Source organism: Eptatretus burgeri, chromosome 3 (genome assembly GCF_056783735.1).
Source record: "Eptatretus burgeri isolate ZD-2024b chromosome 3, Ebu_testis_v1, whole genome shotgun sequence".
NCBI classification, from domain to species: domain Eukaryota; kingdom Metazoa; phylum Chordata; class Myxini; order Myxiniformes; family Myxinidae; genus Eptatretus; species Eptatretus burgeri.
The window spans coordinates 24,762,515-24,790,014 of record NC_140963.1 but is presented as its reverse complement, the minus strand read 5'-3'; the positions used below and the strand labels follow the sequence as shown (position 1 = coordinate 24,790,014).

Below are 27,500 nucleotides of genomic sequence, written 5' to 3'. Positions count from 1 at the left end.
GATAGGACCTTGGATGGCAGGATGACCCCGAGGTACCCACACTCACCTCTAAGCTGTCTTGCCTGGTATACTATATATATAAATTTATAATTAATATTACATTATATTATATTATATTGTTCTGCCATTTTTATGGCAACGCACAGCCACGTGGGTGTTCAGCTTCCCATGTTACGAGCATAGCTTGCGCTACCAGACATATCCATATCCAAGTGTATATGTTTAAAAAAAAAATGTTTCCATTCTGTATTCAGAATATAAATATTTAAATCCAAGTGGATTGATTCCCTCCACAGGATAATCTTCGAAACGGAAGCACGAAGGTCCAATGACCATATAACCATGTTATATATTATATTCATATCCTACCCGTCTTGTGCTGTGTGGTGAACCTCAAACACCATGCTGGTGATTACACAAAGTGCCGTGCGAGCTGTGTATCAAGCTCCCGCCAAAGCCCAAGGGGATTGTTCTGCCGCCTTTGTAGCAACGCACAGCCACGTGGGTGTTCAGCCTCCCATGTTACGGGCACAGCTTTGCGCAACCATTGGACTTATTAATACAGTGTGCTATCCACGTACGTAACACACCACCCATCGGTAGAGGGATATTAGGTTCAACCTGTCGCGGGTATTCCCCCTTCCCTTGGAATTCTCCGCTGGTCGGAGTCAAGTGAAAAGGAACAACTCGTCGGACGGTGCCGGACATGATGTCAGCACGTGTTTATACTGAACAGCGCAGGTGATCCGCACTTTGCGCTCCCAGCCTTGAGTAAATTTAGGACTCCGGAGGTCGGCTTCGATCGCATTGTGACGTCTCTGGGAGTCTACCTGTCCCAGCACGTGGAGCCGCAACATTGCGCAAGCGGGCAACGACAACGACGCGTGTTGTTGGAGCAGCTCGAAGACACCGACTGGTACGGACAGCGACCCGAGATCTCCGTGACCTCGTTTCACGTCCTTTAACGGGTCTTGCTCCCCGGTGCTTTAGCAAGGACGACACGTCCAAAGGCAACAAGAGTTGCGCACGACCTGTGGCTTCAGCTTCTTCTTTTTATGTTATAATTATTTCTCGACAGTGTTGTTGCCATTAAATGCGTTAAGATTATTCTGCTCTCAATTGCATATCTGTGAGCATCTGTGATTGTCACCTACCGTGGTTTATGGTTTGCGTCCTTTTTTGCATTTGATTTTCCTGATTGCTGACTTGCCATTTGCGAAGGAACCTCAGAATAAGAAATCTCGAAGTGTGGGTAAAAACTCCGGAAATCGATTTCCATTTACTAGAGCAGTTCAGCAATTCCCCGGTGTTTGCCTTTCAGGATTAAGATCTGGCTTTCATGCTCAAGTTTGTAACGTTCATCGTCATCAATCTTCTGAAATGATGTCAATCATGATTTGTAGTTATCTGAATTTGTTGGGCAAAAAGTGAACCTCTGTTTGAAGCACATTACCTTAAAAAAAAAAAAAACGTTCGAGATATTCTTGCAGTGTTGTATGTATAACGGTGTGAATAATGATGCCGATATTGTAATACGGAGCAAGAGTTGAGAAGTTTGTTTCTCAAAGTGAATAATGCCGATTAACTGCGCACATCTTTTGCAGAGGTTTTGAATTGTCTGTGGATGAATGGGCAGTTGGAACAACTCAACCATGACCTTTTGGAAGAACACTGGTATGTTGTTTGGTTAAAAAAAAACAAAAAAAACACAGAGCTAAAGTGGTGGCACAATGTCAGAAGTGCGAATTTTTGTCTGGGTAATGTAGCCTTCTTACACCTCCTGAAATGTTCAATATTGATATTGTGTGAACAAGTTATCAATAGATCAGACACATATGTGGAAAACTTACAGGCCCTGACCGGGAATTGGACTCAGGTTCTCCGGCAAACCGCATCGGTGCTCTGGCATCTGAGCTATCTGATTGACCCACTGGCTGAGCAACACAATTCTTCCACATATATATAAGTGCCACTCTCTTTCCCCCACTGCTTCTGGGGCACTCGCTGCCAACCATCAGAGCAGCTCGGGCCTGCTCTGTGACTAATGCCGCCGGGATGCGTCCCGAGGCCAATGCCACCGGGAAGCGTCCTGAGGCCGCCGTCCAGAGACAGAGAAAGAGGAGATGCAAGAGGACGGTACTGCACTGTATAGGGAGGGGGTAGAGCAAGGATGGGACAGAGAGGTAGATGAGTTAGCAAAAAGAATACATTATGCTTAATGTACACACACACACACACACACACACACACACACACACACACACACACACACACACACACACACACACACACACACACACACACACACACACACACACACACACACACACGTGCTTGGCCGATATCGGCAATTTTTTGGCAATCGGCTGGTTGGAATCAGTGTGATTATCAACTACAGTACTTACTGTATACAACCCAGGAACCTTGAGTAGCTTTCACTGAAAAACAACGTTACATTTATATCGTCATTTCAGGGACATGTTTACAAACATTATTCTTTATGAACAGCTGTGTGTGGACAGGTCTCAGTGATTTAGAAAACACGTTAATATGGCAATCGGCTTGGAAATCGGGTGTTACTTTAGAGAACCACTCACTCAGGGTGATGGAGCATCAACCACTCGCTCAAGGTGACTGAGCACAAACCACTCACTTAGGGTGACGGAGCACGAACCACTCACTTAGGGTGACGGAGCACGAACCACTAGCTCAGGGTGACTGAGCACAAACCACTCACTCTGAATGATGAGGAATGGCATGCTATTTAAATGGTTGAGAAGGAACGGTTAGCCAGGCTGTCGCTGCATACCATAAAAGATCCCTTTAACTTTAAAGCCCGGCTTCAAGGCACACCAGCAGTTAATTAAATATTATGGCTTTATCCACAAAAGAGTTGCAGCTTTACGCAGAACAACCCTGTAGACATCACAAAGTTCAATTGCCTGTGAAATGAACATTGCTGAAAATCCGCCATTTTTGCCTGCTCGCCTGTGCACCTCACGTGGTACATCGTTCACGGTCCGCACAAATGTGATAACTGTTTTTTTTTTTTTAATGTACGTTTAAAAAAAAAAAACAGATTTGCTTTGATTTCCTGCAGATCACCTCGCAAAATCTCCACAAATATAGACACAGATGTGGCAGACACTATGGATAGACAGTCCCTCTGAGGGACAGGGTGTGAGATCTTGCAGTGAATGCATTAAATCATCTCGCTCAATGAACCTGGTTAATTTTTTCACTCAAAATAATTCTCAAAACTAGAAAAAGATAATTTTAATGCTTTGGAAATTTCACATTTTCTTGTGTATACGAATGGAGGAGGGAACATAGCCTTGCTTGGTCAAAGTAAATAGGTATATCGGCAGAGTTATAAGACTCGTTATTTCTTTAAATTATCAGATTTCACAACAGATTTTGACACTTGTTTAGTCCAGACGATATCCGATCCTAAAAAACCGAAATGATCTTTTGATGATACACTTTAATTAGTCCGTGAGGGTAGATCGTGGAAAATCATATCATGTAATGCATGAAATCGCTCCAAGCTCCTAATTTGAAAACGTATAGCACTTGCAAAAACGATGTATACAACGATTCGTAGCTATGATGAACAGGCATTGGAAATGAGTGAGGAAAGTGAAGAAAAAAAAACTTTATCATTAAGAAATAATTGTGGCCTGTTCCAAGTCAAGGCATGGTTGAGCAGGCGAAATAACATGGCGGCTTCAGACCCCAGGGAGGTTACCCAGGAAACACCTTTAGACCGAGAGAGCGAGGTGACCGAGGATCGCCTGATGAAGGATATAATTAAATATTGCCATTATTTATCTTCAAAAGGGATGTTTTAATTAACCCAAACACCCAATTTTCACTCTTGCACTTCCTTGGAGTTTTCTTTGTGTGCATTCAAAGTTTCAGGCTGCTCAGTTTTATGGTTTTGGGGTAATGGAGGACACACACACACACAGTATTGCCTTTTATTGATATATATATATATATATATATATATATATATATATATATATATATATATATATATATATATATATATATATATATATATATATATTTATATAATTATGTACTGTACATGTATATGCTGTGCATGATCTCGCACTGAGCAACATTTCCTATGTGGAGAACTCGAACAACTACTGACGACGTCGTTCACAAGAAGGCAATGGAGGAATTCAAAATCCTTTCCCTCGCACGACTTATTCCCCTTGCAGTGCCTTTTAACCAGTCTGTATGAACACTATTTTTCTTCCAAGCATCTCCCAAGCTCCCTACAGTTTACAAAACAACCTCACAACATATCCTTTTTTTACAGAAGCTTCAGGCTCATGGGAGAGTTAGATGAAGGAGGGTAAAAAGGCAATAAACTGACAGTGGCGCTCTGGGGTCGTATTTTGATTTTTGGAAGCAGGGGAATGAAAATGAGAGAGAGAGAGAGAGAGAGAGAGAGAGAGAGAGAGAGAGAGAGAGAGAGAGAGAGAGAGAGAGAGAGAGAGAGAGAGAGAGAGAGAGAGAGAGAGAGAGAGAGAGAGAGAGAGAGAGAGAGAGAGAGAGAGAGAGAGAGAGAGAGAGAGAGAGAGAAAAAGAAAGAGAGCATGGTAACATGCAACTAAGAAGTTTGGGTTGAGTAGGGTTGATAGGGTTAAGTCAGGGTGGGAAAAAAAAAAACCGTGCAGTTTATGGATTGGGGATGACGTGAGATGGTAGTGGTATGGCCTGCTCAAAACACTGTGAAATGAAGAGTGGGATTGAACAGCCTCAGAAAGACAGTTCCAGAAATGTGAGAAAAGAAGAAAAAAGTTGAGGTCTGCTGTAAGCTGAGATTTTTGGATCGTAACTAGAAGAAAGCTCGTGCTGAGAGAGCAAAGTGATCCAGACCGGAGGAGAGGTGCTAAAAACAGAGGGCCACCAACGTGTCTGCGATGAGAGCAACAAGCCATGTTCTTCATCCTCATGGCATGGAAAATGCCAATAATGTTGAGTGTGTTGGATTCCACAGACTCTAGGAGAGACCACCTTCAATTCCAGATCAGCTGTTGTCTGTGTATCAGTGGGATGAAATATGATATGATATACTTTCTGGAATCCTCTGATAAAAGAAAGAGTTTTACAAGGATTGAAGATGTCATATCTGTAGCTGGAGAACAATACTGGACCCAAGACACTGCTGTGTGGCATTCAAGCCTCCACCTCTTGGATCAAATACATTCTCCTGGTCCAAAGTATAGCTCTGCTCATTTAATGCCTCAGCAATATCCTTATGGATGGGCGTAAGGAGAAAACATACCTCCTCCCAGCAATGGATGGCTGTGTTTGCAGAATGTCATCACATGAAGAGTGATTGGTAGCCAGAGTGGCCTCTGGGAAAAGTCCAAGCCGATGCCTCCCTGCTTTCTTCACCGCAATGCCAATCTAGGATAGCCAGGACCACAAAGGACCCCTCTCTAACCACAACTTTTTCCAGGCTAATCGATTACACACAGGGATAAACATCGACTGATGTGAAACAATCCTTCAGTTTTGCAAGGGCAGTTCACATGCAAGTTCCTTCAGCACATCTTCATACTGAATGGAACACATTCCAAAATCTGTACTTCCTCTAAATAATGTTGTAAACTATATTCTATGATTAATATCCACTATTCCGATTTGATTTATTACACATTGGCTCCATATGACATGTGCATTCTTTAAACAAAACCTTTTTGATGTTGTAGTTCTGATGTATTGCCTTTAATATTATTCACCAACACATGCTAAATAGTTAAAGCAGATTTGTCAATTCGTGAATGAAAGCGCAAAATGGTGGAGAACCCCGTGTTGGAGATTCTCGAGTCCCTGGACAGAGAGGGAGTCAGAAAATTCAGGTCACGTGGTCCGTGTACGCCATTTTGTTTCCATTCACCGCAAATCAGTCTGTTCCATTCTGTGGGAAAACGATGAGTATGACATGATTTACTTGGTTGTTTAGGTGGCAAAGTATGATAAAACAACTTGAGACAAAGACCTTTTTTCTTGATGGACAAAAACAATTTAAATGCTGTCGATCTATTTCATTGTTAATATTTTTCTCCCTATAATTATTTATTTTCTTCACTCCATTCTCATGTTCTTTGTCTATCTTGTTCTTTCTGCATCTCCATCACTTTTGACTTTCATCTCTTCACATTTTTATCAACTTGTTCCATTTCTCTGCCCATCTTCATTTTCTTTTCTCTCCCTACCTCTAAATTTTCTTTGTGGACATAGATTATGTTGCATTAACAGAATGATGAACTAAAACATGCCATCTAATCATCATCTTGGATTCAGGGAAAGTTTGATATAGTGCAAGAGCAACAGAGATAATCATGTACACAGTGGGCATAACAGACAGGCCCGCTGTGCACGCCGCACCGTACAACGTAAGGAGAGATGGACATCCTGTCATACCGGTACTTCACAAGCATGGAGATTCATCAATGTGTGCCATCCGTCAAATGGACGTTAAGCCGGGTGTCACCTCTGCTATCATTAGTTGGTGTATGTTAAAGATCCCACGGTGTCCTTCACCAAGAGTCGGTGAGCTATCACCGGCATCCTGGCCAAATTACAAATTCCTGCAATGACTAACTGCTGGGAAGTCAATGGCAAACTATCCAGTCTCACCCTTGTCAAGCAGCCAAAGACCTGTGTTCAGGCAGAGCGCAAATCGATCAATATTCTCAAGCTCTTTCTCTTTTTTTTTAATTCACAATTGTTATCTTTTCTAATTCTCTTCCTTTTTGATGGTGTGCACATCTGGCGTGGATGATGCGCCTCCATTTCTCTCTTTCCCTTTCATTCTTACAATTCTTTCAAATTTCTACATTCTGTCACTACCTCTGTGTTTCTTCTACTCACTCTGTATACCTCGAATCAGGCACTCACCAGTGTGAACCTTTACAAGCACATTGCACTTCATTTTCCCATGGTTTCTGTGATACGTGGTGAGTTTAAATCAATCCTATTTGATTGTATATGCTTATTCAGCCACTTTGGAAGAAGGAAAATAAATCGACAAGTGATATAATGTTCTATAATTGGCACAGAGAAAGATAGTTTGATTAGAAAATGGACAAATTACGCTTCACACACAATGGTGAACAGATTTGGTACGCCACACTCGATGGAAACAAAATGGCTACGAATTACAAGTTTTTGCGACTCTATGTATTGGGATTCTAGGTAATCTCTGTCGTCATCACTTTGCATTTAGAGGTTTATAGCTTGCTCATACATGTTTTTCTCGATTTTTTTTTTTTCTACAATGAAGACGATTCCAGGTAAGTATGAGAGAATGTCTTGGTAGACACTTCAGTTTAGTCATTTCCTTGAGCAACAGTGAAGATACCCATGCTTGCATTATATCATAGCTCTTCTGAAATGCCTTTAACAACAAGGAATAGCAACAAGAAACTTTGGCACAGGAGGAGGCCATTTGACTCATCATGCCTGCTCGACACCAACACCAGGTGACGTGATATTTCCGTGTGATATTTAACCCAACACGATATCGTAAAATCGCTTGAAACATATTTCATTTACGATTTATTATTTACACACAAACATTGACCTTACAATGGAAAAAAATGGGTAATATAAAAGAGCTGTTTAAGCCATCGATGAAAGTCTACTCGTATTGTTCAGTGAATTCATCCACAATGCAGAACATACTCAGAATCATTACCTTCAAAAGGATGCAAAGGGTCAGAGGTTACAGGAAATGGCAGAAAATCAAAGTGGCTTTGGAGTTCCAAGTGTGTTTCATCCCAAAATTAAATCTGGAACTTCAGAAGGTGTGCTGCTTTTAAAGTCTCCAGGTGATGGTAAAAAGGGGTATTTTGAAAGGTGGAAGAAAATGTTTATGCCTTTCAAGGCATGATCATTCACTACCTTGTACCATAGTGACCTCTGAAAACTTCCTTTCGGTGTCACTATATTTGAGGTGATGGTGTACTGTCTGTGCCAAGGCTCTGAGTCGTGGATACACAAGAACTATCATTGCTGTTTGTGCATCAACACAGCAAGATTTTTGGGAAAAATGAACTGTGCTAAAATGTAGTATTACATAGAGGCAGCAGGTGAGATCCCAATATACCTTGGATGTCTGAAGAAGGTTTGATGGATTATTAATCTAATCAATCCACAATTTTTTAATATAAAGCATTACGAAAGGAAACGAGGGGGAAACTAAAACAAAGGTGAAGTTAAAGGTAAAATGAAAAAGATAAATTTTTTCAGAGAGGTTTAAAAACTTTAATTGATGGAGCCATGTTGATTTTTCTAAACACAGAATTCCACAAATTTTTTTGTGCATAAGGTCAAGGCTCGTGGAAGAGCTCGAACACTGAACAGATCAGGATGCAACAGAGCTGAAGGAATAGTTGCAAAGGGAGGGGGGCACCAACAGAAGGTCAGAGGGACAAAATAGGAGACTTGGACAAATAAGGGTAGTGGAGGATGCATGGGGTGAACAAAATGGACACAGAAGCAAACTCTCTGGAAGGAAATACTGGATATTTTGAGAGTAGTGTGGTTGGTGGAAGTAGGGGGGAGGGGGGGTAATGCGGATGGAGATCATTGTTTTGGATAGGGTATGACCTGAGACTGTGGTGAACAACTGTCTTTAATTTATTGTTTCATCTCAAGCCTGTGGCTGCTGGTTGCATCATTGATGGGAGCGTGGCTGTGCCGCTGATGCAGTGCCCCCTGTTTCCAGTAAGCTGGTACTCATTTTGTCGACTGTGGAAGGATGACAGGTTATATGTATTTATTCAATATGTTCAATAGTATGAATAATTATCGTTTGGTGGTACAAAATTTTAAAATCACAGAAAAAAGAACAGACATTGTCAAAACTTTTCGTCTTGTAATTTGTCAGGACACATGCAGGAATACATGATATTCAGACACAAAATATAACAATTTATTTGTTCAGACAGTTTTGGATTGGCTCCTTGGACTGTTGTTGACATGAGCATAGACATCATGGCTTTGAGGCACCCAGGGAACCCATGACTTCCCTTTTTTATGGATCCAGGTCAAAACAAATGCAATATTTGCACACACACTCTTTTTGTTTTCAAGGAACTGGAGCTCATTTGTGTATAAATGTGGCTTCAAGAACAGGTAAATGTGCTTTGGTATGTGCCCGTGCCACATTGTGGAACCACTCAGCCTTATAGTCCTGGGCACATTTGGGATTGTTCAGGAGGTGCTGACCAATGACAGAATCACTTTGAGCAGGCATTCTTGCTGGGTTTTTACATGTACTGGATGGTTGTGTACGACCAGTCTCCAATTTGTTCTGGATTGCCAATGGAATGTGCTGCTTGATCCGATATTCCAGTCTGAGTGATGCGCGGCCTATACCTGGCATCACACCGGCACTGAAATTCATAAATAACATTGTTCAGTTTTATGGGAGGGTGAACATATTTCTGGACTGAGGGGAGCAGTTTGTGGGGAGTAAAAATCGCTCTCGTTGCAACAGAGTTGTAACATTGTGAAACTGACCATTTCAGCTGTTGTTCAAATTTTTGAGAGATTTTATCTCTCTGGACACTTTCTGGACTCCATGGACTCCAGAGACACTTATCTATCTCCATGACAGCTTAAGGTAAACTGGACACTTTTCTGGTCCAAATACAGTGTCCTCAGACCATTAGCAGTTTTGCGCTTTCTGAACCCATAGATGAGTCGCTCACGGTAGCAATTGTTATGGAGAGTGGTTTTCATGCACTGAATTTCAGCAGCAAGTCGACAGGGTGAACATGTGGCCCACACGTTATTAACAAGGGTATTCATCAGGGCAATCTTGTAGCATGTTGGGCTAAAGGAGTCCCACCATGTGTACTTCCCAGTGAAGGTAGCCTTGTGGTAGATTGTCATTAAGAATCCATCCTCAGTCTTCTTCACTAAGACATATCGAAAGGAAAGTACATTTGACTGCTTGGTTTCAACCATAAACTTTAATGCAGGATGGAGAGCATTGAGACATATGTGGAAGTTGGTGCAGGTGGTAGGAGTTTTGAAGATTGCAAACGTGCCGTCCACACATCATTAGTATACCATAGGTCTAAGGTTCATGTTCAATTCATGGAAAACATGCTTCTCATGAAAGCCGACAAAAATATTTCCGAGCGGTAGACCGAATGGTGATCCCATCGCTACTCCGTCTACTTCCTTATACGTGTCATTGAAGCTGAACTCCACTGCTTGTGTTGCCACATTCATGAGTTCTACAAAGACCGCTTCAGAGAAAGAGGGTGGTTCGAGGTTGCTATGAAACAGCAATGCCATAGATACTGTGTATTGATGGTTTCTTGGAGAGGAAGATTCGTGAACAGGCTGGATATGTCAAAGGAACACGGTCACATCATTCTGGTCCTCCTCTAATTCACGCATTGTTTTCGCAAACGTGAATGAATCTTTGATTATGTACTTGGAGAGTTCCTCGAGAATAGGTTGCAATAATTCACTCAACCACTTGGAGAGTTGACGTTGCGCAGAACCAATCATCGATAGGATCGGATGTAGTGGGATGCCTTTTTTACGTATTTTGGGTAACCCGTACATCTGAGAACACTAACAGCTTGGTATCTCTTGCAATGAGGCTGAGTCTTTGGGTCTCTCACTCTCTCACCGCAGGTAGGTCAGTGGTCTTTCTGTCTTCTACCGTCTCCACTCCGGTCTCGCTCCCCCTGCTCTGACTGTGATATCTCCCCCAATATTTCTGCAGGGCGCTCAAGGTCCACCACCAACCCCTTTCTGGTAAAAATACCAAAATCAAGAATCACTGCTCACCTTCACTCTTTCATTCCTCTTTTTTTCCCCACCTTTGAAACAAACTCTCACACTTTCTTCAATCCCACTCTTCCCTCCAGGTCTTCAAAATAGCTGTTCATCACCATTTCTTTTCTTTCCCCATCCAAATCATGATCTTTTATACCCCTGTTAATCCACCCCAAACCCACCTCCTTCAAATTCCCTGCTTTCCTTCCTGAAAGTCCGTGTCGAGAAAGGACAAGAAAGTCCCTGTAGTGTCCATCATGTTTACCTTGTGTACCCGCCCCATCCCTCTCCCTTCCATAGATCTCCTCATGTCTCTGTTCCACAGGTTGTTCGATCCTCGTGGAGGATCTCTAAGTCTTACTCACGTTGTTGTTCTTGTGGACTTTTTTTGTTTCACAGCCTACAGTTTTCATCGAAACTTCCTGGAACTTGGCGTGTACATGTAAAAATACCCTGCGCAGACAGTAACCATCTCCGATTTTGAAAATTCCTCCTAGAAAAAAAGTTATGATGTCAAAATATCTCTGCTCATGGAAATCGCCTAAAAAATTATCTCCAAAACTAGGCAAGCTTTTTAAATTCTGTTTGCGGGAATCGAACAGGGCATTAGCAGAGATGAATTACTGCACATATGATACATCACAATGACATCATATCAATTTGTATGACTTCATTCCTATTTTTTGACATTTTTTTGTTTTTTGCTTCACAGCCTGCAGTTTTCATCGAAACTTCCTGGAACTTGGCGTGTACATGTAAAAATACCCTGCGCAGACAGTAACCATCTCCGATTTTGAAAATTCCTCCTAGAAAAAAAGTTATGATGTCAAAATATCTCTGCTCATGGAAATCGCCTAAAAAATTATCTCCAAAACTAGGCAAGCTTTTTAAATTCCGTTTGCGGAAATCGAACAGGGCATTAGCAGAGATGAATTACCGCACATATGATGCATCACTATGACGTCATTCCTATTTTTTGACATTTTTTGTTTCACAACCCAGAGTTTTCATCAGATCTTCGTGAAATTTGCCATGTATATGCAGGAAGCCCACACACAGGCAGTAACCATCTCCGATTTTGGAAATTCTTCCTAGAAAAAAGTTAACGTCATAATATCGCCACTAATGGAAATTGCCTATACATTTATCTCCGAAACGAGGTAAGCTGTTTGAATTTTGTTTGCGGGAATCAAGCCGGGCACGAGCACAGATAATTTATCGCAGACCTAATACATCACAATGACGTCATATTCGTTTTTATGATGTCATCATTAAGAGGACGAGGATTTTAGCTCATTCGAGCTTGTTTTTTTCCTTCCCTCTCCCACCCCTCTTGTCCCCTGCTCCACTTCTTGCACATTCTGTGTTCACTCTCATATGACCCTCAACAGTGCATACAAAAAAGTGGATGGATCCGCTCATATACATCATATGGGAGTTCTTTGCTTTTGCACAATTACAATAAACACGCTTGCAATTTCCGTTCAAGTGCAGCTGTGTGGTCACAATGAGCCACATTGCCAAAAATTTTATCTTGGTTTTGTAGTTTAGAACTCCAAGCATCTTTTCCACATCGTCACACTTGTTCATAACAACTGCTCCCGACCCTTTATGAGGTTACAGATAAATAAGTCTGGGTTGGTCAGACATTCACATTCCATATGGAAGTCAGATATGTCATTAGGAGTTCCACAATAAGCTTATGCAATATCAGTCAGTCGTGCCCAAAAGGAATTAAATTAATCTTTCGAAAAAAGGAATATGACGGGCAATTGGGCATAAAATAATTCAAACTCAGCAAACACCTCCGCTCTTTTGATACTGGCTTTTGGAATACCGAAACCATAGCCAAGGACTCGGACAGACTCCTGGATGTCGGAGAGCACAATATCAGACAGGTTTCACACGTTTGGTCACACTGATGACATTACCGTAGTGTTTACGTTTCAACACGTCAATATAAGAGGCATTCTTCATGTGCGTGTTCTTTTCCATCTGATCATTGATCGAGGAAATGTACCAGAAAACCCTGATCAGATCGACAAATGAAAAGAAAGAACGTGCTAATGACAAAGCGTGACGAAGATCTCGACATGAACTCATTAGCATATCGGTAATTCGTTGCATTTCATCACTTATAAATGCTTGTTCAATAGTCAGATTATGTCTAACTTTGGCCTTGTCTATACGTGAGTAAATAAACGCAAGAACAACCTGAGTGCGTTAGCAATCATGAAGTAAATTAATTGACAGAATGCTGGTTTGTACCTTTCCTTTAAGTTTGATTACATTGTTGAGGTCTGCAATCTTTGAATTTGAATACCGATGTCTGAAATACATACTGTTCTTTGCAAAAAAAGAGGATGCGCAAACACTGCTTTTGTTCTGATGTGGATCCATAAAAAATGGGAGGTCACGGGTTCCCTCAGTACCTCAAGGATATGATGTGAATGTCCATGTCAGTGACAGTCCAAATCGCCAATCCCCATCTGTATGAACAAATAAATTATTTCATTTTGTGTTTGCATATCCGGTATTCTTGTGTGTGTCCTGACAAGCTACAAGACGAAAAGCTTTGACAGTGTCTGTTCTTTTTCATATATATATATATATATATATATATATATATATATATATATATATATATATATATATATATATATATATATATATATATATATATATATATATATATATATATATATATAGTTGCGGCCATGGGTACTGAGACACTAGCTTGTCACTCAGTGGGATTAATCCCCAGGTGTCCTTGGTAGAGCCGGACCTGGGGCCACCGCTCACAATTAATGTTGTGGTACGGTGGGTTGTTTTAAAACCACGAACTCCACCCAGTTTACCACGAGTTCCAGTGTCCGCCGTCTAATTATTCCGTTTAACTAGAGGTCACGTGGTTACGTGAGCGGGGAGTGTGCCCTCGGCAAAGCACCAATGTTATCTCGATTATATTTTAATTGGGGCGACCGAGCGTTTTAACCGCTGGTGCGTGCCGACTATTTTTGGTCAAATCTGTGGTAATTACCTCCCAGTCTATCTTGGTTCGGAAAAGGCGAGACCAATGGAAGGAAAGGACAAACACGGACAGGTTGGAAATCGACAAATGATTTATTAATAATAAATTTAATAAATAGAAATACTTTTTATTTTCTGAGGTAAATAAATGAATCAATTTCAAAGCAATCGAAATGAATAATTAATCAGGCAAAATCAATCAAAATGACAGGACAGAGACAGAGAGCAAATGCTTATTGGGGGTTGACTTACTTATAGCTAAACACAGACAAGGGTACCCAGCAGATCATTCGGGGGGGGGGGGATAAAGTCATCTCGCTCACCAGAGAGTAGTTGTCCATGAAGTAAAGACGTCCTGAAACGTGTGCGTGCGTGTCACGTCCGTCGCCAGCACCCAGCCTTGCCATGCAGCTTCTCGCGAACAGCCTTGAACACCAGTTGACGTCTGGGAGGACACCGAGATAGTCTGTCACGGGTTTAGACCCTGGTGCTGCGACACGGGCAGCTCCTCACACTTCACGAAACTGGTGACGTCCAGTGACGCACACATTCTGTCGGGGACTGACCTGCGCCTCACACGTTGGTGACCAACCCGTGCCTCACTCGTCGGTGCTGCTCACACCCACATGCGCACCACATGCTCGCTTGCTCAAGCACTGGGAAGGACAAATTGTCTCATTGTTGGCGCTGGTCAGACACCCACACAGATATAACAGGTTGTTGGCAAGATAACCCACACAGATATAACAGGTCAGACAAGATATAACAGGTTGTTGGCGTGCACCACACGCTCGCTTGCTCACTTGCACGCTTCCTTTCTGGTTCACTTCTTCCCTCGCGTGCTTCAAATCTTGCTTCTTTCTCGGCTCGCTTGCCCGCTTCTTGCTCACTTCTCTCCTCCTTTTCCTCTTTGGCTTTCTTTCTCGTTCTCTTCTCCCTCCTCCAACTTATCTCGCCTTAGAACGGACCTCCAGTTCATATTATATCTCCGGCCGTCTCGGCGGGCGCAGAGTCCCCCCAAAAGCTCACCCTGCCCCACTTGCACACGGTTGCCATAACGACCCGTGTGCTCCAAAAAAAGGCTGGCATTGGCGCTCACGAAAAACATGTGCATAAACGTTGCTGATGAAAAATGAGGGCTGGCGTCAGAGGTCGCGAAAGAAATGTGTGAAACGTGTCTGTCGTTAAGAAAAAAAAAACTTCCCAAAAGAGAGGGGATCTATTCTTTACCCTTCTCAACGCATCAAATTTAAAATCCAATTAGACATGGGGATAGGGCTAATCTGAACATGCATTTATGGAAATAACTGTCGGAGGACCTGGATGTGTGGATGGATTCATCAGATGGATTCTGAAATCCGTAACTATATATATATTGGGGGGGTTGTGAGCACTTGTTGTTTGTGAGGGAGGCAGGAGTGGGGAACGCTGAAGACTTGAAGTCATATTTTACATTGTGTGTAAATAGAACAAGCTGTGTAACACTTGGTCTTCCACAGCCCAAGAACAAGACTTTGTCACTTCCGAAGTACTTCAAGAAGAGCCCTCTGGCTTTGATCAACTGAATAATGTATGATGACAGTTGGTGGATTCTGTACTTGAAGCTATACACAGTAATGTCAGAAAAGACCCAACACAAGCTTGATGCTTTGATGTCGTTTCCAAAGGAGGTGCAGGGAAGACATTCGTTTTGACATGCTAATGAGACACTTCCATAACAATGGCCATCAGGTGGCATGTGCTGCCTACACTGGAATTTCAGATACGCTCTTGACTGGGGGGAAAACAGTACACAGTTTGTTCAAGCTTCCAGTGCTGATAGTAGAAACAAGTTCCTGTAATGTTTCCCCCACTTCACATCAGGCTGACATCCTGCGTAATCAGATGCTGGTCAACATTGATGAACCGTCCATGATACCCACCAGTGCACTTCATGCCATAGACAGATGTTTGCAAGACGTCACTGTAATCAGACAGCCTTTTGTCGGCAAAGCCATTCTGTTTGGCGGTGATTTCAGACAAGTCCTACCAATTGCACCACAATCCCCACCAGCCATCGTTGGCGACATGCCTCAAACATTCATTTTCATCAATTGGTGCTCACTCCAAACATGCGCAATCACCCAGAGCAGGAAAACTTAAGATGGCTACTTTGTCTTGGCAGTGGAATCCTTGTGGTTGATCTCCGGCCACCTGTAAGAGATGTCGTAGAAGTACCTGCTGCATGCCTTGTAAGAGGTTCCCTGATTGAGGACATTTTCGCGAATACAACCAGTCAGGACAGATACACCCGTGTCACACTGTCTCCTAAAAATGACAACTGTCTGGCCATGAATGAAGAAGTCATGCAGACGTTCACAGGTGAAACAGTCACCTACCCCAGTGCAGATTCAGTGAAGTGTGACAATGTTGAGGAGGCAGAAAACTATCCTATGGAATTCATCAATTCCCTTGCACCATCTGTGATGCCACCTCACCACTTTAATCTCAAGGTTGGTTGTATCATCATATTGCTCTGCAACCTTTCCCTGCAACAGGGACTATTCAATGGTACAGATTAGAGGTCATCAATCTGCACCAAAACTGTCTTGAAGTGAAACTGACTTCTGGTCCAAATTCTGGAAATCGAGTTCTTCTATCATGAGTAATGCTTGCTTGAGTGACACCAGCTTGCCATTTACTTTACAGAGAATCCAGTTTCCCATACGCTTAGCTTTCTTGATGATAATCGACAATGCACAATACCAGACATTTGAAAACGTTGGCATTTACTAACCTTAGCCAGTCTTCACTCATGGCCAACTGTACGTGGCATTTTCTCAAGGGAGGGTTCCTATGGATGTTCAAGTCAAAATTCTTGACACTGAGACTCAAGGCAAGCGCCAAGGCAAATTGGTCACACACACAACATCGTCTTCCGTAAAGTTATTGCATGAGGATGTTGCAGGTTCAAAACAAGTTTTTGAAACATTCGGTGATGTGCCACACTGCGTTGTGATTGAAACTGCACACCACATGACATCAGACATAATGCGGATTCTCCGCGGCTCATGAATAGTAATGGTTCTACTACTGATCTTTGATGTACCCTACTACTTACATCTTCCCAGCCAGATATCCTCCCATTCACAGCCACTTTTTGTTTTTCATCACTAAGCCAAATTCACTAATCTACCAACCAATCCAAAAGCCCTGACCAAAACCAACATCTTTCTACGTGGTACCTTATCAACAACTTTTTGAAAGTCGAGATAAATTAATTGGACTGCACTTCACTCGTCCACCCCAACAGAAAATGCTTCGTAAAACTCCAATTAATTTGTTCAACATGATGTCCTCTTCATAAAGTCTTGCTGACGACCGTTAATTTGTTTGAAATTATTCAAATCGTTCCCGATCCGCTCCTGAATTGACGATATAAACTGTGACCCATTGTCTTGTCAGTGCTATCGATGAGCTTCATCTATGGATATATGCAAGGCATTACCAAGTTCATATCATACTATCAATTCAGAAATATTTGCATTCCTTTTGCGACAATAGCTTTTATTGATCTATGCTTCAATAAACAGCCAAATCCTACTCGTAATTTTCAATTGGTCACTGGCTTACACACCAAATACAATATTTTTTTATTATGGACCCTCGACATCAAAACGCTACATATATTGAACAAACAGTTTCAAATGGAGCACTTCACCACCATTCGAGCATTTAAATGACATCAGATGTCTTTTTCTTATTATTCTATTTAAAAAAAAAAAAAAAAAAAACAATGTCGAGGCTCATATGAGTATGAGAGCTAACACACAGAACGTACAACAAGGGGAGCAGGAGACAAGAGGGGAGGGAGAAGGAAGGTCAAAAAAGTGAGAAACAGAGACATAAGGAGATCTGTGGAATGGAGAAGGATGTGGCGGGGTACATGAGATAAACAAGATGGACACGACAGGGACTTTCTGGAAGGAAAGCAGGGAATATGAAGGAGGTGGGTTTGGGGTGGATTAAAGGGCATAGAAAATATCATTGTTTTGGATGGAGGAAGACAATCGATGGTGGTGAACAGCTGTTTTGAAGACCTGGAGGGAAGAGTGGGATTGAAGAGAGTGAGGGAGTTTGTTCCAAAGCTGGGAAAAAAGAGGAATAAAAGCATGAAGGGGAGCAGTGATTCTTGATTTTGGTAGTTTTATCAGAAGGGGGTTGCTGGCTGACCTTGAGCGCCCTGCAGAAATATGGGGGGTGGGGGGGTGCATATCACAGAGAGAGCGGGGGTGGGGGAGGCCGGAGAGGAGATGGTAGAAGACACAAAGACGACTGACCTGCCTGTGGTGATAGAGTGAGAGACCAAAAGACTCAGCCCCATCACGGGAGATACCACCGATCCGAAATTCCTTGGTTTCCACAGCATGAAGCCAAAGTGAGAGTATGAGATTTGTCAGGATTGAAAGACATGTTCCACGTGTTGGACCAGCTTGTGATTTTATCGAGATCTGCAGAGAGTGAAGAGGCTGCTGCTTGCCGATCTGAGGGATGACAGATGGTTCGGCAGAGGGGGGATTCATCAGCAAAGAGGTAAAGAGGATTTTCCAGAGGGCCATAGAGATCATTGATGAAAACCAGAAAAAGAACAGGGCCCGGAACGCTGCCTTGAAGAACTCCAGTCTGGACAGGAAGAGGGGATGAGAGAACTTCATTAAGGGCCACACGTTGGCTGTGACAGGAGAGGAAGTCTCTGAGCCATGAGTGGAGATGGCCTTGGATACCATTGGAAGATAGTTTGGTGAGCAGGGCAGGGTGCAAGACCACATTGAAAGCATGCGATATGTTGAGGGAGATGGCTCTGATCTCTTGTCTGACATTGAGGATCTCCATCCATTGTTGGGAGGCAGAAGCAACAAATCCAGGGGAGAGTGACCATGTGAATTTTTGCTCCCATGTTGCCGGCTTGATGACAGAAGACGCCATTTGCATTTTTGCCTCCTACATCCCGACCCCGTTTTGAATCCCGTGTGGGCATGGAGAACTTTCTCATGTTTGTAATAGGTTTAGCTTTTCTTTGTTTTTACTTTTGTAGTTATGGTAATGTGGGCAACATTTTATTGCCATCTCAGGTTGCCCTGAGTGCATTTGAGAGTCTATCAGCAAGGACTGACACAGCATGAGATCAGTTGAGAGGTAAATTTGTTTTTACTGACTTTAATCCAACAGCAGAATGGCAATGATCATGACAAGAGCTGGGTTTGTGGCAGCTTAGATTATAAATCCTTATCACTGCTGCCTTTAACTGGATTTATACCTACAATTTATGGGGTAATAGAACAGAGAGTGCCATTATTACCTCGAGCCCATCATATACCTTCAGCTGTATTGGATTTTGGAAATCATTTTGAGATGATTGGCACATCCCAGCTCAATAAAGTTTTGGGGGCAGATCGAGTGACATCTCCGCCTTTCAATAAAACCTCCCCATACCAGATTTTTAACCTTTTGATGTGGGATTCTTAACCTTCACAAAACACATTGAAGTCTTTACTTAATTTAAGCTCTACCTGTACCCCATTGGTCATATGAATGTTAACCATGTGCTCTGTTTTATTTCTGCAGTTGCCTTCTTTGTCTTTCATTTGCAGCACATGGCTGTGAGTGGCATCATTGGCTAAGTGGGGGAGGGGGGGAGGTGTGTGCAGCAGTGCTGCTGATACAATGCCGTCTGTAGGTTAGCACAGGAATTTGGAATTTGGCCAGGTTGCCAGTGATAGCTTGCCGACTCTTCTTGAAGCACATTATGGGATCTTTAAGGTCCAGCATGCTAATGCTGGCATACGGGACACCCAGTTTAACATCCACTTGAGGGATGGTGCACACAATGATGCCTCACCTTGCCTATGGGACACCAGGACGACAGTTTTTAGCTATGCTGAGATTCAAACTCCAGCTAGACTGCTCCGATTTGAATGTGCGTGCATACTTCTCAGCCATTCTGCCAGCCCTTGCAGTCACAAGTTGTGCACTACATCCACTTTATGCGCTATGCAGCTTCAAAAACAAGGATTACCACTGAAAATGTTTGTCACAGATTACTAACTGAAAAGCGATCATTTCTCAAAAAGGACATAACTCTATTAGTTGGGCCCCCATACCTGAAATATTCATAACAATTGTGAATTTTGTGAGCAAAGTACCACATTTGGTACAGAGATAGACGAATATATTTTGAACAAATCTGGTTGTTGAGGCATCCCAGATTTGGCCTCGAATGGCCGTGCCAGCCATCTTCCAAAATGGCCGCCAGTGGTTGCAAAGACTTCACAGACCTGCTGAACTCTGAGGATAAGATGGTTGAAATATAGGCTGATTACCTTAAAGGCACTACCCAATGCAGCCCAGACCTGCTATAAGCTTGTGTCCTGCAAATGCAAGGATTGTTGTGTGAATAACTAAAAGTGCAGAAAGGCTGTTCGTGTGTGTGTGTGTGTGTGTGTGTGTGTGTGTGTGTGTGTGTGTGTGTGTGTGTGTGTGTGTGTGTGTGTGTGTGTGTGTGTGTGTGTGTGTGTGTGTGTGTGTGTGTGTGTGTGTGTGTGTGTGTGTGTGTGTGTGTGTGTGTGTGTGTGTGCACGCGAGTTTTCACAGAATGGACACGGCCTCCAGTGAGACATGATTGGAACCATGACTGTGACAATGATGAGGTTCTAACAGAATTAACTGTGAGAGCTGTTGAGGACTGCAATTGATATCCAATGCCATAGTGACATTGTTTGACATGTCTGACTGATCTATCGAATGCATTGAATGACTGTTATTTTAGTCTGTGCCAACCATGCCACAGTATTTTTTTTTTTGGGAGATGATCATGATGGATAGCTCCACCTCGATTTTGAGTTTTCGCTCATGATTTTGCCCGAGACTGAGACATGGGTTAATAGAAATGTCAGCACAAAATAGTTTCATTTTTCTTTGCTTTGATAATTTTGATAATTTTGAAACGCCTAATCTGATTATGCTCTTCATGTTAATCAGGACAGGCCAGCTGACTGGCTTGGTGGTCTTAGTCTGCTATTAATAAAACAAGGTTAATTTCATCACCAAAAATGACATTTGTGCACCACTGTTTCACCACAACATCCATTTTATAATCCCATATAGTGCAATGGCTAATTTACAATGATTACTAATAATCTCCTAGGACCTATAATTGTCTAATGACCCCACGAAACCATCTACTTCTGAATTAAGCAGTTTCTCATTGTTACTGTAATTGCTTGGCAGCCATTTAGGAAAAATGGCTGCCATGGTCATCAGGGGCCAAATCTGCAATGCCCCAATATACAGACCTAGTCCATATATATTAGTCTATCTCTGTGCCAAATTTTGTGCTGTTATCACAAAATGCACATTGGTTTTGCTGTGTTGCCCCACTATATGGAGAAGATGAGTAGCATGGTTAGTGAGCCAGTGCATCATCACCATCAATGGTGACATATACCACAATCAGTGATTTAATTAGGAATAATAATGGGATTATAATTAGGAATAATAATGTACATGATAACTATTCACAATGATATAGACAAAAGTGAAATTACAAAAGTTGGCAGTTTTCCATTGAGAATAATGACAAATTGAGAGTTGACAAAAATCAATGGCTCATTATTTTTACTGTCAACTCTATTAATCAGATTTATCTTTGCCTCACTTATCTTGCTTGAAACTATATCAAAAAATAGATGCCTTGAATCATCAAAATGCATTTGACTATTCCTCAATTCTTCATTTTCCATGAATCGTGCCAGAATAGGTGTGCCTTCAGCAACATCAAATTGTCACATCGAGCCACATTTGGTTCATACAGTGGGCGCTTTAATCATCTATAATCGAGGGTGTAAATGGCATCCAACGTCATGAAAACGTTCTCGATGAAAGCATAGCCTAATAAGAGGAGTCGATCATCATTATCCTTTTAGAATATCAGAGAATAGAGGCTGATTGTTTGCTCTGAAAATTTTTGAATGTGAAAGCACTAGTTGTAATGATTCTTCCCTTTTTCCTGAGCTTCAAATCCAATACTCAGTGATGCATTTAAAAAAGCATGATCTGCATCAAAATGCAGCAATAACATACAATGACACACAACCCATTAGTGGCTTGTGTGCAGTGAGGTTTTAAGGAAGCCAGAATGAAGCAGAGACCTTTGAGCAAGGCAATATGGCACTTTCAAAATGACTTTGTATGCCCTAGATTGCTTGGCACGCACGTGCAAAAACCCTGAGTAATGAGGTAAATTGGGGTGGCCTGGACATGTTTAATTCCTCCCAGATAAGGATTGTAGAATGAAACGACTAAAATTTTTTTTAAGGAAAACCGAAAGTGCTTGTAAGCGTACCTGCGAGAAAGGGGTGTGCCATTGTACAACAAAACAGTCGGAGAGCTTCATGATCATCTTGTCCAAAAGTTGATATGTTGCAGTTGTGACGAATCAGTAATATGTACCACATGATTGGAAATGTCGATGAGGTATCTCATGTGGAAAAGGCAACTTAAATTAAATAAGTGTTATGGTTACTGTGTGAAAGGGCACTCGTGAAGACTGTCTTGCTGGGCACTACGGAAAAGTAGGTGGGGGCTAATGTCCAAATGGCTTTAGGAATGTGGTGTTGAGGCTAATGTGGCCCAACTGCATTCCCACATTAAAGAGGAAAAGACGGGGAGAAAGAATTATGATGGGCCATGCTGATCCAGTCCACGGCCAAGCACATCTGCAAAGGAAAGGCATGCAGACACCTCAACACCAGGCCTTGGAGTGACCTCGTGTAAAACACAATAAAAAGTGGACAGAGCCACACAAGTCGAGGGGAAGGGCACACAATGTAACCAGAGAGAGGCTACAGCTGGGTGTGTGACATCCAAGCTGAAGTTCATTTCCAAAACCGAGCAACAACAGCAATGAGGGTGCTGAGTGTTGCATGTTGACCACAGCTCTGACAATCGAACCAGCTGCATCTTTGCGGATCCTAGTCCATTTATCTGCTGGCCTGTTGGGTTCTATATGAACTTATCCTACAGTGTTGGTGCCACAGGGCTGATTTGTGAGATGAGTGTGAGATTTGTCTGGATTGAAAGACATGTTCTACGTGTTGGACCAGTTTGTGATTTTATCCAGATCTGCAGTGAGTGAAGAAACTGCTGCTTGCCGGTCTGAGGGATGACAGATGGTACGGCAGAGGAAGGAGTCATCAGCAAAGAGATATAGAGGATTTTCCAGAGAGTTGGAGAGATCATTGATGAAAACCAGAAAAAGAACAGGGCCCAGAACGCTACCTTGAGGAACTCCAGCCTGGACAGGAAGAGGGGATGAAAGAACTCCATTTAGGGCCACACGTTGACTGCAACAGGAGAGGAAGTCTGCGAGCCATGAGTGGAGATTGCGTTGGATACCATAGGAAGAGAGTTGAGTGAGTAGGGCAGGGTGCCAGACAGCCAAAAGCACGTGATATGTCCAGGGATACGGCTCGGATTTCCTGTCTGGCATTGAGGACCTCCATCCTTTGCTGGGAGAGCAGAAGCAGCATATCCAGGGTAGAGTGACCTCGTCTGAAACCAAATTGATAATCGGAAAACAAGCCATTGGAGAAGAGGAAGGATTTAATGTCTGAAGCGATGATTGATTCCATAACCTTGCTGATGATTGGGAGAAGGCTGATTGGTCTGTCGTTGCAGGGATCTGTTTGTGCACCTTTTTATGTAGGGCAGTGATGTTTGCTGATTTCCAAGCAGATGGCAGATGACCTTGAGCAAATGAGAGGGTGAATAGAACAGAGAGAGGGTGAGCAAGAGCAGAAGAGCAGGCTTTGAGGACATGTGCGCTGATGCCGTCTGGACCGGTTGCAGAATCTGAGTCGAGGTTTGACAGCAAGCTCTCCACATTGTCAGGAGAAAAGGACACAGAGTCCAGGGACAGTTGTGTGCGACTGGGTAAGGTGGGTAGAGAAAGTGATGGGTTTTGGACACAAGATTTAGCTGCAAACACCGAGTTTAGGCATTTAACTTTTTCATGTGTGGTATCAGCAGTGTGGCCATTTGAGATAAGGGAGGTGGAACATACACCAGAAACAGATTTGATTAGACGCCACCAGGATTTTGAGGAGGGAGAGAGGTTTGAGAGTTCAGACTTGAGATTCGAGAGATGTTGTTTTCTGGCTCTCCTGAGGGTAGATACACACTTGTTCCCAGCTTTATGGAAGGAACTGAGATTGCCATGAGTTGGGTTTGCTTTCCATGAGGCAAAGGCAAGTTGTTTCAGGACAACTGCTCACCACAAAGCTTCAGTGAACCAAGGGCAGGAGGAAGGGTAGGACAACTGAAGATGAGAGGGGATAAATCTGTGCATGAGGGAGAGCAAGTTTCTTTGAAAGAATTCCCAGGTTGAGTTGATGTTGGAGAAAGTAGCGATAGGAGACCAGTCTATAAGTTTGATGGCTGCTTGGAGACCCTGCCAGTTGGCTTGAGTGAAACGCCACTTGACGGCGGTGAGGTGGTTCTCTGATAATAGCCAGAGAGATGTCCACTTTGACAAGGAGGTGGTCAGAAGAACCGATTGGAGCGGGGGAAGAGCAGCAGATATTGTCAGGGAAATTTGTCAAAATCAGATCCAGAAGAGATGGAGTACCATTGGTTGAGATCCACGTGGGGAAGTTGACTGATTGAGTCAGCTCCAATGAGTCGCAGAAAGCTTTTACTGAGGTGCCATGACAGGTGAGAGAGGTACCCACACCTCGCCAACTGGCATGATGACAATTGAAGTCGCCACATATGAGGAAGAGAGAGTTTGGATGAGAAGATAGAAGTTGGTCTATGTTTTCGGATAGTGAGGTTTAGATGGAGTCATCACTGTCAGGTGGACGGTACAGTACACATATAAACATGAGGTGGGAGTGGAGGGAAGCCGGAGCCAGAGGTATTCTTGGGGGTGTGGGGGAGTGATGGCAGTGCATGGAGAGTGAGGAATAGAGTCTTTGATGAAGAGAGAAACTCCTCCATCAGGACGAGGCTCAGGTCTATCATACCGGAGGAGGGAGGGAGTAACCAGGGAGAGATACTTGGGAGTCAGACACGTCTTGGGGGAGGAAAGTTTCTTTTAGGCAGATTATGTCTGGTTTGTCAGTGGCAACCTGTATGGAAAGATCTGAAAGGTTTGAGTGAAGGCCCCAGATATTTGAGGTCCACACTTTTAAGGAATTAGTAGGGGAGGAGGCTTTGGGCGCAGGGGGTGGGGGGATAGGGTGTAGGACAAGGGACGAGGGGGGGAGGTAAGGAGGGTTGTTGAAAGAGTGTGGGGGATTGCAAAATAGTGAGGTGAGGGGCAGAATGAGGAGGAGAAAAGGCTCTGTGGTGCTGGGGGAGAGGGGGGACAAGAGAGCGGGAAGGTGGCAGTTGAGGATTTGAGGAGGTGGAGTGAAGAGATGGAGGTGAGAGGGCAGTGGAAGGAGGCAGCTTTGTGGATGAGAGGGGGGGGCAACTTTGAGAAGGATGAGTGAGGGGGTGAATGGTGGGAGAAACGTGAGGGGGGAGTTTTTGAGAGTGGTGAGAGGGAGGCTTGGAGGTAGAAGAGTGGGATGGTTGCTTTGAGAGTGAGGGGTGAGAGGGGTGAGTTGGCACTGAAGTTGGAAAAAAGAATGGTTGATGGAAAGCGAAGAGATATGCGATTTCACACATTTCTTGATGGATGCAATAAAGGCTAATTCAGAGAATGGAGCGAAGAAACGCTGTAACATTTGCATTTTTTAGGCAAGGTATGAAGGAGAGGTCGAATTGAGAGCAGTCTGTTTAAATAGCAGAAGAGTAGTGCATTATGATACAGTAAAGAGTACCACACTTGTGAAAGAGGAAGATGAAGCATGATAAGAGATCGTTTTTGTTATTATTATTATTAATGTTTGAGAGAGTTTTCAACAGATTAGGTCATGAAGTGTTGTCGAAAAAAGCGACGAAGAAGGATAGGAGGAAGAAGAAGAGATGAAGAAGAAGAAGAAGATTCGAGACTCGTGAGTGTGCAAGGAGAAAGGTCGCGTTTTTTTGTTTGTTTGTTTGTTTATTTGTTTTTATTTTGATTTAAGATCAGAAATAGTGATTCGTTGGGAGGGATGGGGTACGTTAGGAAAGTGGGGATGATAGAAATTGAAGGTAATGGGGAGAAAAAAACAAAACACAATCGTACACCGAGGGGAACCGGTTGGCCTCAAGCCTTAAGGGTAGGCCTCAAGCACCCGGGAAGACAAGGTCGACAAAATCTCACAAAATAGCACGATTTTTGAAACAAAACACACAGTAACATGGAACACACAGTAACATGTTTGTGAGAAAAATAAACAGTTAAAACGGGACAGATAACGACCGGAAACTTAACTTTGAGATCCTCAGCAGAGAGCCCCGAAGGAGACCTGACGACGCTCCAAACCCAGAAGGTTTGCGCTTGAGAGATGTGTTAATTTAAAACTGCATTGAAACCTGTGATATGTTACTTTGGAGAGTTTGAAAGCATTGAGTGTGTTATTATGTAACTTTGAGGAGTTTTAAAATCATTAATTGTTGGTTCACAAGTCAGTAAATGACCACTATTCGTTATTGGTATGTGTCTGTCTGTTTGTTTGGTACAGGGTCTGTCTGTCTGGGTAGTCGATCTTGTCAAAAAAAAATTAAAAAAAAAATTTTTTTTTTTGAAATTTGTTCTACCCTTATTATCACTTTTTCCGTCGATATGTTTGTCTCTCTGTTTGGTCCAGTGCTCCGTTAATACAATGGCGATTTCGATGAAACTTGGTTGGTAGGTTCATACCATGACCGAGTTGTGTGCAAATGAGAACCGTTGCTATGGACCCCTCCATTGCCTTGCAATGGCCGAAAAACCTCTAAATGTGGGAGTATTTTAACGAAAAAACAATCTGCAGTATTAACCCTTGAAGCTAGAATCATAAATTTTCTTGTGCCTAATCCTCAGGTCATTCCCCACCGAAGGGGCCCATCGCGACTACCCATGTCCGCCTACCGGCTTGTCCGTCTGTTTGTCTGTCCCGAGCATAGCTCCATGGGTTTTGATCTGATCCTGATAAAATTTTGGTGGAAGGTTTATATCATGATATAGTTGTGTTTTCCTGAGAATGGGCATGGTGCGCCCATTATGGGCGGAGCCACGCCCAAAAAAACGTGTGTTTTTAGGGGGTAGCCGATTTAAATTTGCATCTTCTTCGAGGGGTTTGTCGAATCTGGCAGGGGTTTCGGAATTTGGTTAGCCCGATGGCACCTGCATAGCTCCACGGAGCTGGATTTTTCATTTTCATCACAAGGTCACGAACTTTGAAAATTACGAATTTTGACTTAAAAATCATACGACCGCCCAAACTTTGAGAGCTAGGATTACAATATTTTTTTTATGCATAATCTTGAAGTCATTCCCCACTTGGGTCTCCAAACCATTTTGCTCTATCTCGAACACCTTGCCCGTGGCGCCCCCTTCAACTTTGTTTTTACGCTGATTTCATCAAAGTATTTATAATCCGAGGAGTGCAAAATGCCATGAAGCCTATATGACGTTATATTGTTCCTGGAATGTTGCAGAGGAAGTTTTGCACCAAAGGTCCTAATCC

At 42.8% G+C, this 27,500-nt stretch overlaps 1 protein-coding gene across 3 annotated transcripts in view; it reads left to right on the top strand.

The window, feature by feature from the left end:
- Positions 1–27,500, top strand: part of LOC147029563 (histone deacetylase 9-like) — a 560,396-nt gene that overhangs the window by 8,525 nt on the left and 524,371 nt on the right. For all 3 annotated transcript variants that reach the window (XM_085872715.1, XM_085872718.1, XM_085872716.1), the window contains one exon: positions 1,605–1,674. Coding sequence is in view for 1 of the 3 variants with exons in the window: in XM_085872718.1 (XP_085728844.1) it covers positions 1,629–1,674 (46 nt within the window). In the remaining 2 variants the exon portion in view is untranslated. The remainder of the gene's footprint in view (positions 1–1,604; positions 1,675–27,500) is intronic.